This window comes from Podarcis tiliguerta, assembly GCF_965153285.1.
Source record: "Podarcis tiliguerta genome assembly, chromosome: 14".
Taxonomy (NCBI): domain Eukaryota; kingdom Metazoa; phylum Chordata; class Lepidosauria; order Squamata; family Lacertidae; genus Podarcis; species Podarcis tiliguerta.
In genome coordinates, this window is record NC_139547.1 from 42,640,993 (window position 1) to 42,657,635 (window position 16,643).

General features: G+C 48.8%; 1 protein-coding gene across 5 annotated transcripts in view; it reads right to left on the minus strand.

Annotated features, from left to right (window-relative positions):
* TRRAP (transformation/transcription domain associated protein) overlaps positions 1 to 16,643 on the minus strand; it is a 166,222-nt gene that overhangs the window by 88,786 nt on the left and 60,793 nt on the right. For all 5 annotated transcript variants that reach the window (XM_083413270.1, XM_083413269.1, XM_083413267.1 and 2 more), the window contains one exon: positions 15,517 to 15,663. In XM_083413270.1, the coding sequence (XP_083269396.1) occupies positions 15,517 to 15,663 (147 nt within the window). The remainder of the gene's footprint in view (positions 1 to 15,516; positions 15,664 to 16,643) is intronic.

Consider the following 16,643-nt stretch of genomic DNA (forward strand, 5'->3'; position numbering starts at 1 on the left):
GTAATCACACTCCCTACACATCCCTTCCGACTAACCAACATGTTTTCTCTATGGTCGATCGAACTCTCTGAAAAGAAGCTGTTCCACTGAACCACATAGGAAAACCAAAACTTTTCTTTTGTCCTTAATATTGAAGAATAATACACTATTAAAAGTAGGGTTATATTGTTCACTTGATTTTTTTTTATTAAAAAAAAATCACTGAAAAGATGTTAGGAATCAGATTTAAAGCAAAAGCAAAGACTACTCTTTTCTCAATTTACAAACGTATTAGTAACTGCTGATAGAAAGCACCATTTAAAGAGACCTTCCTGGCTTTTTCCTCCATGTAGGACAGAATGCCTCTATAGGAGTAGCCAGTGTGATGCCTTCCAGCAGTTGTGCTACAACTCCCATCATCCTTGATCATTGGCCATGCTGGATTGGGCTGATGGGAGTTGTAGTACAACAACATCTGGACAGCAGCACATAGGCAACCCTTGATTTAAGATGCCAGTTGCAACATAGGCACACGTGGTCAGTATACTTCTTGCTTCTGCAAATTTACTAACATACCTGGCTAAAATTCATGACTTTAAAGATTTTTCCAGCAACAGTCTTAATTAAAACATGTAAATATGTATACTTCTTGGGCAAGAAAGGTTTGTTTTCTTTCCTGCATGTATGCATGCCCTAATTTTTATCTCCACCACCTCCATTTGGACTTCAAGAGATTGTTACAGAAGGAAATAGGATAGTCAGTACTGGGCTCCAAGTCAAGTTCCCCTTGACGATACTCTTTGAATGGAAGCTGGCCATTTAACACAATTTAGAAAGGAATCAAATAAAAATTTATCTGGGTCAGTAGCTTAAGAGTGACCTTGTCCACATTTTGTCTTCAACTGCAGTGTGCAGCTGGAATCTCCTATATGAGCCATCTGGAGCTATTTTCTCTGCAACTCCTCTCTGCTTGTGACTTTTCATGGCCTGAACTGTGCAAGCTGATTTGAGAGGCAGGGGAGACCCTCACAGGTAGATGATTTCACTATGCTGGGCAAGTCAACTTAAATAATTTTGTTACAGGTTTGAAAGGGACAAGGATCCCCTAAAATTCCTGGGTGCCAGGTTCTCCCCATAATCTCTGAAATTTGTAAATGTGGGGTTTGACCATCGAATGCAGCAAGGCGTTAAGACAGTGTTCCTCAAACCTGGGACTCTAGCTGTTGTAGGATTACAACTCCCACCATCTCTGACCACTGGTCCTGCTAACTAGGGATGGTGGGAGTTGTAATCCTTAATAATAAAAAAATCCTTAATAAAAGCTGGAGACCCACAGAGCCTAGGGCTAGCTGTTCGGAGGGTCAGTGGTTCGAATCCCTGTGAGGGGGTGAGCTCCCGTTGCTTGGTCCCTGCTCCTGCCAGTTCAAAAGCACAAAAGTGCAAGTAGATAAATAGGTACCACTCCGGCGGGAAGGTAAATGGCGTTTCCGTGCGCTGCTCTGGTTTGCCAGAAGCGGCTTAGTCATGCTGGCCACATGACCTGGAAGCTGAGATGAGCGCCACAACCCCAGAGTTGTCAGCGACTGGACCTAATGGTCAGAGGTCCCTTTACCTTCTACCTTAAAAAATAAGTCAAGCCAGCTTCCTCAGGAGCTTGGCTTAGAGAACCGCCATCAAAGGACAAAGGTAGGTGATTACACAGTCATTACCCTGACAAAACATGAGACTTTCAGCATCAGACAAGAAAGGGAGAGCGCCAGGTTTACAAGGGGCTTGATGTCACCACAGGAGAAAGTGCCTTTAGCAAGAGGCCTTTGAAATGGAAGTTGCCAGGGTGATGGGGGAGGGGGATACTGGAAGCAGAAGGGGAAGTGTTGCTTTTCTGCAAAGGCTTCTGGGAAGAAGATGGAGGAAATGGAACTCAATGTGCACTGGTTGGAAGAGGCTGCACCAAAAGACAGGTCCATGACCGGCTGCACTTTGGACCAAAGCTTGCTGAAGCTATGAGAGAAGCAATGAGATACACTTTGGGGGTTTAATGTTCTGAGCCCCCACCACTGAAGAGTTCAGATACGTTGTTGTTGTTGTTTAGTCGTTCAGTCGTGTCCGACTCTTCATGACCCCATGGACCAGAGCACGCCAGGCACTCCTGTCTTCCACTGCCACCCACAGTTTGGCCAGATTCATGTCTGTAGCTTCGAGAACACTGTCTAACCATCTCGTCCTCTGTCGTCCCCTTCTCCTTGTGCCCTCCATCTTTCCCAACATCAGGGTCTTTTCCAGGGAGTCTTCTCTTCTCATGAGGTGGCCAAAGTATTGGAGCCTCAGCTTCACGATCTGCCCTTCCAGTGAGAACTCAGGGCTGATTTCCTTAAGAATGGAGAGGTTTGATCTTCTTGCAGTCCATGGGACTCTCAAGAGTCTCCTCCAGCACCATAATTCAAAAGCGTCAATTCTTCGGCGATCAGCCTTCTTGATGGTCCAGCTCTCACTTCCATACATCACTACTGGGAAAACCATAGCTTTTACTATACGGACCTTTGTTGGCAAGGTGATGTCTCTACTTTTTAAAATGCTGTCTAGGTTTGCCATTGCTTTCCTCCCAAGAAGCAGGCGTCTCTTAATTTCGTGGCTGCTGTCACCATCTGCAGTGATCATGGAGCCCAAAAAAGTAAAATCTCTCACTGCCTCCATTTCCTCCCCTTCTATTTGCCAGGAGGTGATGGGACCAGCGGCCATGATCTTCGTTTTTTTGATGTTGAGCTTCAGACCATACTATTATTATTATACTACCCATCTTACTGGGTTGCCCCAGCCACTCTGGCCAGCTTCCAGAATTGTTTTTAAAAAGCACACACAATCAAACGTCAAATATTAAAAACCTTTTCTATACAAGGCTGCTTTCAGAGGTATTCTAAAAGTTATATAGTTGTTTATCTGATGGGAGGGCATTCCATAGGGCGGGCGCCACAACACAACCCCTAGTTAGGTGCCAAAACCCCTGGAATCCCTTGGCAGAGATTGGGGTGGCCCATAACACAATAAATGAAGGCTCCACATTCAGAGGACACTCAATTACTTGTGATCTATGTATATTCCAATTATTCTATGGAAGCTGACATTCTTACCACATCTGTAAAAAGATCTGCCATAAGGGCTCCACCTTTCCAACTTTTAAATGTATTAAGGAAGACTGCCGCGTTAAGCTGGGCTGGTGTTAAGTACCATTGATGGAACAATTTATAGCAATACTTTTTCCAAACTGAGGGTTTCAGTGATCCTGCTTTGACAGAGTGAAATGATTCGTAATCATTTCTAATCCCTACCTTTACACCAGGGTGTGCTAAGGCACAATTTGCAGAGGACCACTATTTCACAGGTTACGAGCAATTGCTCTTCAGGTGCCCCTTCCTGGCTAACTCCGTAATTTGAGCAACTATTAAATCGGCACCTATCCATTTCGCTTAAAAAAGCGGCGGGGGTGGCAATTGTTCAGCGCGTGTTGATGACATTGCTATGATAACGTGAGATGTAAGAAGTAACCATACTAAATATTCTGCTGCTTTTCTTTCTCCCAGATGAGAAATTATGTCCTCTCCCCCCACACAGGGGTGAAATCTCTTCACCCCTTAACAATATATGAAATGGTACCTCTGATGTGCCCTTAAGGAGACTGGCACATTGGCCCCATTCAATTGGGATTTTATCAGAGGGGCCATTGCTCAGTCAAGAGTTTGCACCCAGGTTCATTCTCTGGTATTTCTAGGCGAAAGAATCAGGTAGCAGGTGATGGAAAGGACCCAAGATCCTGGAGAACAGCTGCCAATCAGAGCAGAACATACTGGGCTAGATGGAATCATAGAATGGGAAGGGACCCCCCAAGAGTTGTCGAGTCCAAGCCCCCTGCAATGCAGGAACCTCACCTAAAGCATCCATGGCAGATGGCCATCCAACCTCTGCTTTAAAACTTCTAAGGAAGGACAGCCCACAACCTCCCAAGGGAGTCCGTTCCACTGTCTAACAGCTCTCAGTGTCAGAAAGTTTCTTTCTGAATATTTAGTCCATATCGCCTTTCTTGTAACTTGAAGCCATTGGTTCGAGTCTGACCCTCTGGAGCAGGAGAAAACAAGATTGATCCATCTTCCACGTGACAGCCCTTAAGATATTTGAAGACAGCTATTGTATCTCCTCTCAGTCTCCTCTTTTCCAGGCTAAAGATACTCAACTCCCACAACTGTTTCTCATAAGGCTTGGTTTCCAGACCTTTGATCACCTTGGTTGCCTTCCTCTGCACATGTTCCAGTCTGTCAATATCCTTCCTAAATCGTGGTGCCCAGAACTAGACACAAGACTCCAGGTGGGGTCTGACCAAGGCAAAACAGAGCATGACTACTGCTTCCCATGATCTGGACACTATACTCCTGTTGATGAAGCCTTAGAATAGCTTTAGCTTTTTCTGCTGCTGCATCATACTGTTGACTCATGTTAAGCTTGTTGTCCACCAAGACCCCTAGATCCTTTTCACATGTACTGCAAGTAAGTCAGTTGTCCCTCATCTTGGGGGACAAAGAGCCTGGCCTGGTATAAAACAGCTTCCGATGTTTTTGCTCATCTCATCTTTAGACACAGAATTCAGTGTCCACATTTGTCAACCACAGTGGAGCAGGCTGTACAAGTAACCCACACTGGGCAATGTATCATTGAGTCTGAGAGTGAAGAAAATTTGTATAGCTGCTGCACATTCACGCTGCATCTTTATGTCCTCTGTGTCCAACAATAGAATGACTGAACCCAGACGTCTTCTATTCAGCAAGCTTGCTGATCATTCTTCAAATCAATTCCATTTGCCTGATACCAAACAGGCCTCCAGTCAAAACGATCTCCCTTCGAGCAGAGGAAAGCAAGACTCCCTTTTTATTTGGCTCCCAATGTGTGCTGTCTTTGTTGCGCGACACAAGAGCTTCTGACAAGTGCTAGAATAATAGATATGCATTCAATTATTCAGAGCGGGGAAGGTAGGCCAAAGATAATTCTTACGGCGCTGTGTAATACTGTTTCATTTGTAAGAAGGAAGACAATGTGCAGAGTAGCTGTTAAGTAATTCAGTTTGATCTTCCCCAGCGCAACTAACATTCGTTACTAAGCACTGAATTTTAATGGGAATGCTCTCCAGTTGACTTATAGAGCAATCAGAGGATGGCATGTGTCAGAGCTGGCTCCGGGTCCCAGCTCACCAAGGACCAACGCTAGCCGGTAGTACAGTATCAAAGTCTTTATTGAAGAATAGTGTCCATTTACAAGTCTCAGCGTCCCAGCTCTACGTCTGAGCTTTAGACCGGCGAAGCTCTATCTGGATCTCCGCCCCCTGTGCACCAGCTTAACACTCTAATCTTACTCCACCTCTTCCTTCTCTCTCTCTTCCTCTGGGTCTTACTACCCCCCGGTGTCTCTTCCCTCCTGGACTCTTCTGACGCAGAGCTTGACCCCTCTGACTCCTCCCCCTCTCTTCGGCGGGCTTTAGGACCTGGCTCCCTACCCGGGCTGCTCACCTTGCCGCCCTCCTGTACATTTGAACTTGGCGCGCGCGCGCGTTTAACTTTCCTGATGACCGTTTCCTCGCTCCCTGACGAGGGTGTGGCCACTCCTGCCTCACGTTCTCCCTCTGCCTGCGCGCTCCCTGATCCCGATGCCTTGGACTCCTCCCCCCTACTGCACTCTGGGGGGGAAGCTGGTCCGGATTTCCAGCTGTTACTCTCTGAGTCCCCTCTGGCCCCTTCTTCCCGAGGTGTCCCCCTTGCCCTGACCATGGGGGCCCCTTTCTGTGAATCCTCCGAGTCACTGGAGAGACTCAGAGACCTCGGACTACTGTCGTCGCTGACATTTCCTTCAGACTCCTCCCCCTCGCTCTCCGTTTCCTGCCTCTCCTGCGACTCTTCTCCTGAACCCCTGACATCCATCCCCCCCTCGAAGCCCCCCCTTCCCCCCTCCCCTTCCTCCGGCGGGGGTGCTGGGTGCTCCGTCGTTGTGGGGGTGAATGGTGGATACAGTTCGTCCCCCGTGGCGTGCATCCAGTTAGAGAAATCCGGCTCGTCCTCCATGTCTTCGCCGACCTCGTTCTCCTCTGCTTCCATCTCCGTGCCGCCATGCTCAAACCCCACGTCCTCCCCCATCACGTCCATGTCCCTCTCCCCCTCGTTCCCCTCTGGGTCCGTTGCCTGCCAAGGGCCCCTCAGCCACCTCTCTTCACCTCGATTGTCCCACCAAAAGGAGCGGTCTGAGGCAAACCCCGAGGGCGAGCCCTCCGGTGAACGTGTTTCTAATGCTGGTTCTTCGTCCGAGGTGAATCCCTGGAACGTGCTGGTAGAAAGCGTGGGTGTGAAAAGCCAGTCGTCGAAATACTCGGCTGGCATGGGCCTGTGTGGGAACAAGGCATGAAACTCCTCTTTGAGGAGTGGCTCGTCCAGGGCATAGTCCGGCACCCAACTGTTGGCGCTGGCCGGGGTACCTTCCCTTGCGAGAAAATATTCTACTCCCTCTTCCCCCCATCTCGAGTCCAAAATCTCTGTGACCTGGTTGATGGGTTCCCTACTTGGCGACTCCCTCCTTGGGGGGATCTCCCTATACTGGTCTGGTGCCGTGCCCTGCGCCTGAAATCGGTGAGGTGCTTTGTAGGGCGTGAGCACCGACCTATGGAATACTGGGTGCATTCTGGATCCTTCCGGAAGTGTCAACCGGAAGGCCACCGGATTGATCTGTGCCTCAACCAGGTAAGGTCCTAGCTGCTTATGTCCGAGTTTCTTCTTAGCTAAGGATCTGGTCGGCACTGCGTGGGCCGCTAACCACACCCAGTCACCCACCTGTATGTCTTCCCCCACCCTTCTGTGCTTGTCAGCCTGCAGTTTGTATGCGTGCTTTGCAAGCTCTAACTGCCTCCTAAGCTGCTCGTGGACTTCCTGCAATTCCGCCGCCAAGCCTTCCGCTGCCTGTGGCTCCCCCTCCCCTAGTCTCTCCAATCCCGGGAAGGTTCTGGGATGCCTCCCGTTGTTGGCGAAGAACGGCGTCACCCCTGTGGACACGTGCTTCGTGTTGTTGTAGGCGAACTCAGCGAGCGGCAGGTAGTCCACCCATGTCGTCGGCTGTTGATTTGCATAGCATCTCAGGTACTGCTGCATGATGGCGTTGACGCGCTCCGCTTGTCCGTTGGTCTGCGGGTGTCTCGCCGACGCTAGGTTGATCTTGACGTTCAGGAAACCCATCAGCTTCTGCCAGAAGCTCGAAATGAACTGGCGCCCCCTGTCGGACAAGATAGACCGTGGCAGTCCATGCACTCTGAAGACGTGGTCTATGAACAGTTTGGCAGTCTGTTCTGCCGTGGCCACCTTCGCGCACGGAATGAAGTGGGCCATTTTAGTGAACATGTCCACCACCACTAGCACTGCCGTTTTACCCCTCGAGCTGGGTAAATCCGTGACAAAGTCCAGTGCCACCCTCTCCCACGGTTCGCTCGGGGTCTGCAGCGGTTCGAGCAGTCCCGCCGGAGGTTTGTGTACTGACTTGGCCCTTTGGCAGGTGTCGCACCTCGAGACGTACTCCGCGACTTCCCCCCTCATCTTGGGCCACCAGAAATCTCTGGCAACGAGTTCCGCCGTCTTCTCTTTGCCGAAGTGCCCGGCGGTTGGCGCGTCGTGTAACTGTTGCAGCACTTTCGCACGGAGCTCATCTCCCGGTACATAGAGTGCTCCTCTGCGGATGAGCAATCCTTCTCGTATTTGGAACTCGTCGTTTTTCACCGTGCCCTTGCGCACCTCCTCCATCTTGGCTAGAGCGAAGGAGTCCTCCTGCAGTGCTCGACGGACCGCCTCTATGTCCACAGTTGCAGAAGCGCACGCCCAGGCTTTCTGGGCGAAAATGTGTTTGGCCGCTGCTGGCGCCGCTTCTTCGAGGTATTGCGGCTTTCTGGACAGTGCATCTGCCATGATGTTGTTGTCGCCTGGGATGTATTCTATCCTGAAGTCGAAATCCGCAAAGAACTCCGCCCATCTGATGTGCCGCTGGTTCAGGAACCTTGCCGTGCGCCAGTACTCCAAGTTCTTATGATCCGTGCGAACCTGCACCGTGTGTTTGGCCCCGATGAGGAAGTGCCGCCACGCCTTGAATGCTGCATGAATGGCCAGCAACTCCCTGTCCCAGATGGTGTAGTTCTGCTCTGACTTGCTGAGCTTCCTGGAGTAGAAGGCACACGGGCGCCAGTCCCCCTGTGGGTCCTCCTGCAACAGTACGGCGCCCACGGCTCTGTCTGAGGCGTCCGTCTCAACCCTCAGCGGTTTGCCGGGATTCACATGCAGTAGCTGCCCTTCGGACGAGAAGAGACGCTTGAGGTTCTGGAAGGACTGCTCCGCTTGCTCCGTCCAGATGAACTTCTTCTTCTTTGAGCTGAGCGTGTCGGTAATGGCCGCTGTCTGCATCGCGAACCCCTTGATGAACTTGCGGTAAAAGTTGGCAAACCCCACAAACCTCTGGACCTCCTTCCGATTGCGCGGGCTCTTCCAATCCAACACCGCGCGAACCTTGGCGCTGTCCATGGCGAGCCCCTTGTCCGACAGCTTGTAGCCCAGGAAATCCACCTCCTTCCTGTCGAACTGGCACTTCTCCAGCTTGGCGTATAGCCGATGCTCCTGCAGTCGCTGCAGAACCTCCTTGACGTCCCCCTCGTGGGTCTCCTCAGATTCTGAGAATATCAGGATGTCGTCCAAGAAGCAGACGCATTTCTTGTAGAGAAGACCCGCCAGGACGTGATGCATGAACGCTTGAAAACAGTGGGCGCCATTTTGTAAACCGAAAGGCATAACTCTGTATTCATATGTGCCCAGGGGCGTGAACATGGCAGTCTTCCACTCGTCCCCCTCCCGTATGCGAATCAGGTTGTACGCCCCTCTCAGATCCAACTTTGTAAAAACGCGTCCTTTCCTCACCGTTGCAAGCAGGTCATCTATTTTGGGCATTGGAAAGGCTGTGGGCTTGGTCTTTGAATTTAAGAGCCTGAAATCCACTACAAGTCTTTTTTGGGGCGTGTCCTTTTTCTTCACAAAGAATACAGGACTGCCCCCCGCTGCCTTCGACTCCCGGATGAAACCGCGCTTCAAGTTGAGGTCTATGAACTCCTTGAGCTCCTGCAGCTCGTCTTCAGACATGGAATACAGTTTCCCGGCTGGCAGCGTCGCCCCTGGCAGGAGGTCAATCTGGCAGTCATAGGGCCTGTGGGGAGGCAGCTTGTCCGCTTCCTTCTCGCAGAAAACCTCCAAAAACGCTGCGTACTTGCGTGGCACTGCTTGCAGCGTGCTCAATTGTAGCTGCGTGTCTTCCCCTCCTTCTTCCGGGCTATGAAGAATGCAATGTTCCGCGCAATAGGAGGAACCGAAGGTCAGTTGGCGTTGGTACCACGCCAATGCTGGACTGTGCCTGTGCAGCCAACTCATGCCCAAGACTACCGGCGTGCCTGACAGTTTGGTGACGTTGAAGCTGATGACCTCTTGGTGGTTCCCAATCCGCATCACCATTGGTTGCGTTTGTTGCACCACCTGCCCCCCTAACAAGTCTCTGCCATCCACTGTGACAACCTTCAGGGGCAGTGTGGCTGGCAGCAGTGGTATATTGTGTTGCTGAATAAAATCCAGTCCTATAAAGTCGGCGTTGCTGCCGGAGTCAATGGTGATCGGCACTTCCAGAGTGCTTCCGTTGGGCAGTTGGAGAGACGCTGTAAGCTGCACCACTGGTTTGGGTGGGAGGGGGTCCGTGGGCTGCAAAATCTCTGGGGATTGTTTCATTGATTTGTCTGGCTGGACCCCAGTACCTCTTCCTCCAGCCAGACTCTGTCGTTTCCCTGCTGCGTTGCTTCTGTCACTGTTGCCGATGCTGCAGTATGCTTGTGGAGCCTCTGGGGACACTCTTTCGCCATGTGTTGAGCACTGTCGCAGATGTAGCACTTCCTGTTCCCTCTAGGAGGCTTCGGTTTGACTGCTCCCGGCGTGAGGGCTCTGGTAGCTGACTGAGCCCTGGCACCTCCGAGTTCCATCGGTTCCTCTCCCCCTCCCTGTGAGGGCGTGGACTGCGCACGCGCTGCTTCTTTGGGATAGAAGGGAGGTGCTCTGGCTGGTGCCCTTCCCCAACGTCCTTCTTCTCTGTTGTAAGGACGTTCCTCCAGATGCACCCCGATCTCCAGAGCCCTCTGGACCACTTCCTGGGTGCTCCTTGGCCTCTCCCCCCTTCCAATTTCAGCTTTTACTTCTGCATTCAAGCCCTCCCAAAAGAGATCTCTCACTGGCGCAGAAGCTTTGTCCCATCCCAGTGCATGAACCAGTCCGAAGAAACGCGTATGGTACTGACGCACGCTGGCTTTGCCTTGCTTAAGTCCATGTATGTCTCTCCTGGCAATATCAACGTCTATCTTTGATAAAAAACACGAGTCCATAGCTTTAATGAAAGCCTTCGCGTCTTGGAGCGCCGGATCATTGTCCCTCCATAAATTTCTCAGCCACGTTTTGGCTTCACCATGCAAATGGGATAGGATAAACCCCACTTTCTCTCTTTCATCTCTAAAGTCTTTGTCAAGCAGATCCAGCGCAAACAACAGGTCTGCTCTAAAGTTGGGGTACTGCTGTAAACTCCCGTCAAAATGGGATACAAGGCTGCCTCCCCTCTTTCCCAATCCAATGCCCTCTGCTCTGGATCCAGGTGGCCCCTGTTTGGAAATCACGTCCAATCTTACTTGGAGATCCCGGTAGGCGCTACTCATTTCCTCCTCTCTTTTTCTGGATGCAATTACCTCCGTGCTGAGTCGTGTCACAGCTTCTTGCAGGGCTGATATCTGCTCTTCCGTCGTCATCTTGCCTGAGTTTTGTGAGCTGGAAGCACCCCTCCTCTGCCCTCGCTGCGTCAACTCACGTGGCGAGGTTCTTGGTGCCAAAACTTTAAAATTTTGGGAGATAGAGCTTACTGTCAGAGCTGGCTCCGGGTCCCAGCTCACCAAGGACCAACGCTAGCCGGTAGTACAGTATCAAAGTCTTTATTGAAGAATAGTGTCCATTTACAAGTCTCAGCGTCCCAGCTCTACGTCTGAGCTTTAGACCGGCGAAGCTCTATCTGGATCTCCGCCCCCTGTGCACCAGCTTAACACTCTAATCTTACTCCACCTCTTCCTTCTCTCTCTCTTCCTCTGGGTCTTACTACCCCCCGGTGTCTCTTCCCTCCTGGACTCTTCTGACGCAGAGCTTGACCCCTCTGACTCCTCCCCCTCTCTTCGGCGGGCTTTAGGACCTGGCTCCCTACCCGGGCTGCTCACCTTGCCGCCCTCCTGTACATTTGAACTTGGCGCGCGCGCGCGTTTAACTTTCCTGATGACCGTTTCCTCGCTCCCTGACGAGGGTGTGGCCACTCCTGCCTCACGTTCTCCCTCTGCCTGCGCGCTCCCTGATCCCGATGCCTTGGACTCCTCCCCCCTACTGCACTCTGGGGGGGAAGCTGGTCCGGATTTCCAGCTGTTACTCTCTGAGTCCCCTCTGGCCCCTTCTTCCCGAGGTGTCCCCCTTGCCCTGACCATGGGGGCCCCTTTCTGTGAATCCTCCGAGTCACTGGAGAGACTCAGAGACCTCGGACTACTGTCGTCGCTGACATTTCCTTCAGACTCCTCCCCCTCGCTCTCCGTTTCCTGCCTCTCCTGCGACTCTTCTCCTGAACCCCTGACAGCATGTAAAAAAGCTGTAGGTTTTCTTCTAAAGTCACCATAGGGGAAACGGTTGAACTCAAAAGCCACTGTACCAAAAAAATCAGAACAAAAACCTCACAGCCACAGTGACCTGCAAGAAAAGGTTAACCAGCAGTTCAGCTGCTGTAAGACGAAGAAGCTGAAAAGTTAAGCATCCATCACAGGACAATGAATCGTAGCTCAAAAAACCACCTCAACTGCAACCTGGAAATGTGAATGCGTCTCCTGCTATGAAAATTGCTTTCTTTACAAAAAAAAAAAGTGTCAAACAAACATATCCAAGAAAAGAACTGTGATATAGTTGTTGTTTGTTTGAGTGACCCAATTTCACTGCTGAACAAACATTTGCAGGTTGTCTTCCAAGCGTCAAGCAACCACTACCATCCCAAAAATAGAAGCGAGGGAAATGGCAACTACCCTCCACTTGATGAGAAGAGTGCAGGGTCTCTCTCGCCTGTGTTCCAACCAGAACTGCTAGTGGTCAAAGTTGATGAGAGTTTAGTCCAGCAACAACTGGAGGACCTCAGGCTCCCCAACCCTTTTAAGAGTGATAGAGTATAGCTGAGGAGACCTCAGCCCATAATCCACTCAGTCATGAAGCTCATTTGGTGACCCTGCATTAGTCATTCTCCTGCTCACCTGCCTCACAAGGTTGTTGTGAGAATAATCTTCCACATTACTCTTAGCGCTCATTAGAGGAAGAGCGGGACAAAAATGTAATAAAGATATAAAATGCCGTTAAATTATTAGGGAGGAAAACACATGAAAAGTACCAAGGTGAATGCCGCACAGATCCCTTATATCACAAATGACTCCCCAAAACGTAGGTTTTCAATGCCCAACTACAATTTGTTGAGTAAAGGGGGACAGGTGGGAGAGCAAGGCCTCCACTTTTGAACCACTTAGCTTTTACCTAAAATCAGTCCCATGCAGACTGGGAGAGGGGCAGCCAAGTACAGTGGAACCTCAGTTTTTGAATCTGTAATCCATTCCGAAGTCTGTTCGACTTCCGAAATGTTCGAAAACTGAGGATCAAAGGGCTGTCGGCAAAGTGAATGGAAAAAATTGAGAAACGCGCCTTGGAAGGCATTCAACTTCCGAGGCGTGTTTGAAAATGGAAGCATTCACTTCCGGGTTTTTGGCGTTCGGCTTCCGAAATGTTCGGCAGCTGAGATATTTGAAAACCCAGGTTCCACTATACACTTGCTCTGGGCCTTGGAAGGCTAAGTTGGGCAACAGCGGGGGGTGCCAGTGACTGGCTGTTTGTTTGTTTGTTTGTTTGTTTGTCGAGTTTCAACATTATTTTAACAAGACTCCCATCCCGGACCTTGGACAAGTTCTCAATGGGCCTTCCGCCTTCCTAAAACGTAGCTAATGAGAGCAAAGTAGAAGAGCTTATTCTCTCTCTGGCTGCTCCTTTTACCTCTCTAGGGAGTCCTACCTTGCATATCAAGACCCATAGCTGGTACTCTGTGAAAGAGACCATTGTGTCAACGGATTCGTAGCGTTTTCAGGACTCGGATGTCTATGCAGTCTGAAAATAAACTATGAACTCATCTATAGCCTAATTGCCACATTTTGCAATGCAAGCCGCAGTCAAGAGATATTTATTTTATTCATTAAATAGACATGTATAGTATAAGCTCTATGCTATACACACCAGCTAATGAATAAAATAAATATTCCAGACTGGTGCTTATAACGTAAAATGTGGCAATTAGCATCCAAACACAGCAACGGGTAAGGCTATTGCTCATACCACTGGTATTCATTAGGCAGCTGTTAAGGGTCAATTTGGATGCAGAACATGTTTAATGGAACACATTACTGGTGTGGATAGATGTTTAAAGATAGCAGCTTCCCTCTCCTGCAGCTGTCCACATTTTCAGATTACTTTCGCATGCTTCAGACACACACATCCCACCACAGTCGCATAGCCTAGTTCCCAAACCAATTCTCCCATTTTCCAGCTCTTTTCTACACACATACAAGCAGCAGCAGTGTCAATGTTTTTGTTGTGGTGGTTGTTGTTGCCACAGAGGTGTCTGGCAAGGCTGGCCTCAAGGATACAGAAAAAGAGCCAAGGGAACAAAGCTGCAACAACATCCCTGTAGGAAACACAAGGGCTCCAGGCCACCTTTCTTGACACATTCACTCGTTCTTTCACAAAATCTATAGCGTCTTGTCTCCTCTCTAGGCAATACTGCTCAACAGCGGCTAACAAAGATCCAACCTATAAAATGCAGTAAATAAATGTGCATCCAATTAAGTCCTACTCAGAGCAGACCTATCAAAATTAAGGGACCTGAGATAGAAATGTTGATTAATTTCAGTGGGTCTACTCCAAGGAGGGCTAGCACTGGATACAACCCCAAAACAACTTTTAAAAGCCAGAATAATCTGAACAGAAGTAAAAGCCAAAAGCCAGTTGAAAAAGCAACAATGGCATTGTACATGTCAGAAAGGAAGAACTTTGAAAGAAATTGAAAGGAAGAAATTGAACCAGAATTTGAAGGTGGTGCCACAGAGAAAGCCATTTTCTGCATCTCCACCAACCTTAATTCAGAAGACAGATGCATGTTAAAGTGCCTCGCCTCCAAAGAAATAGTCCTTAACCGGTAGGCAAATTTACATGGGAGCAAGTGATCCTTCTAGTAGCCTATTTCCAAACTATACCAGACAAAGTGAATTTCCAAACCGACTGTGAATGCCTAAAGAGGTTCTTTGGGAGGTTGGGCAAGGCTACCTAGAGACTATACTGTCAGCTGAGAGCCTCCACACTTGCTGAAAAGTATACATTGTGCATGTCCCCATTTATGTTTTTTAGTTACTACAGATATGCTAACTGTTCCCCAGTCCACAGAGAACTTGCAACCAGCAAGCCTTCACCCCACCTCAGCAACAGACAACAACTGCATGGCAGCGAGATTAATGCAGCCTTGTAAATAAGCCACAAAGTTACTGGGCTGCTAAGAGGCTAGATTACTGCATTGCCATGTTGGACACAGAAGAGGGGAACCATCTTTTCTGTGTCCAGCATAGAAACCTGGGATACTAGTCACTAAGCAGAGGTAAATAATAATGATTTTATTCTAGGAAGTGTGCTAACAGAGGAGGGTCAGAGGTGGAAGAATGACTTTCCTTCCACCAAACTAGAGGACACAAAGAGTGTTGCATCGCACTCGCTCACTCGTACTGTATTTTATTTCCTTATTGCCTAGGAAGTTGTTAAATGCAAGGCTGGGTAAGCAATAAGGATAGATGGTTGGAAAGGGAATACAAGGGTAGTAGAATCTTCTTCCTCTTATCCTCACAGTAGTGATGAGGAAAATTCTCCGGGAGCTCAACATTAAGAAAAAAATACTTGCGTAAAATACTAACATCTCATCAGTGTTACAATGCAAAAACTAGCATTCATTTCCAATTCTCAGCGGTTGACTTTTTATCCTAATCCTGATGTCAAGAACAAAGACAAGAGTAATTATTTGAGACTATAAATCAATTCCATTAAGCTGAACATTTACCAAGTCATGACATCAAATTAAATTGGCAATTAAATAGGCTAACATGACATTTCAAGTTCTCTACAGCAAGCACCACACTGTTTACCTCAACACATTCTCAGGATCTTCATATATATATATTTTTAAATGAATCAATACATTGGGTGCAACATGACAACTTGTAACACATACAGGGTACTTTATTAAGCATTTAATTATATTGTTTCTTACTGATGCCTCTCAAAGTTGTTTAAGGCTGAAACATTAACTTACCACAGTCATTAGAAGCTTATCAAACCACTGCAGTTTGAGCTCTGATTTTGGCCACATGTCTGGTCGTAAAGCTGTCTTCAGAAGGTTGACACAACGTCGAGAGAGCAGTTCTCCTGGAGAGCCAGCCGTGTTTGAGTTGTCATTTACCTAGAAATTTAACAAGAATAATTACTAAGTAGCAAATACTATTATTGTTGTTGTCAATATTATAACGGCAACAACAATAATTTCTATACCACACTTCCTCTAAGGACCACAGGGCAATTTACAATATAAAAACACATAAACACAAAAAATACCATGGTAACAAACAAAACAATACCACCACCCCCAACAGAAGTTGCTGTACTATAACTCCCATCATCCCACTGGCCATACTGGTTAGAACTGATGGGCATTGGAAACCAACCACTGCAGGGCCCTAGGCTGCCCATCCCTGCTGTATAGAGAGGGCCAGAAGATGACAAGCTAGACTTGCATGCTGAAGTAGACTCTCCCTGCAGGCAAGCCCGTCATATAGCAAATGCAAACAAAAAGGCAATTGTTACTATGAATTATCGTTTGTGGATCCGAACAGAGGACACTTCTCTGAAAGGAGGCCCAGCGAGCTATTATTCCTGCTTCTGTGCGCTATAGGGGTTGCTCCCCAACTAGAAGAAGGCACAAAATGTATAAAAAGCACTTCAGGGCCCAAAAGAAGAGCAGATTCACCCCACAACACCTGCTTCAGTGGTGGCCCAAAGGATACAGGAGGTGGAAGGATGTGTCTGTTTGGACAGAAGGGGCAAAGTAGGAGAAGATCTCTTAGAGGTGGAGGTGGAAGGAGATCTCCCAAACCTACTCCAAGGTTTGTGAAATATCCTCCATTTCTGGGCCCTGGGATGCTTCTTATGCATTTTGTGTTTTCTCCTGGCCAGGGAGCAACCCCTATGATGCATAGAAGGAAATAGCCCCCTGGACCTCCTTTTGGATAAATCGTCTCCCACAGGGCAGCCCCCAGTGGCACCACCACCAAGAAGGCCTCACTGTACGGTACAAGATGGCTGGTACCGGAGAAAGCACTCTTTTTAAATTGCAGCTGCTCTGGTTACAGTTTAATTACAGATCACAGTGTCAGAATATGAGAT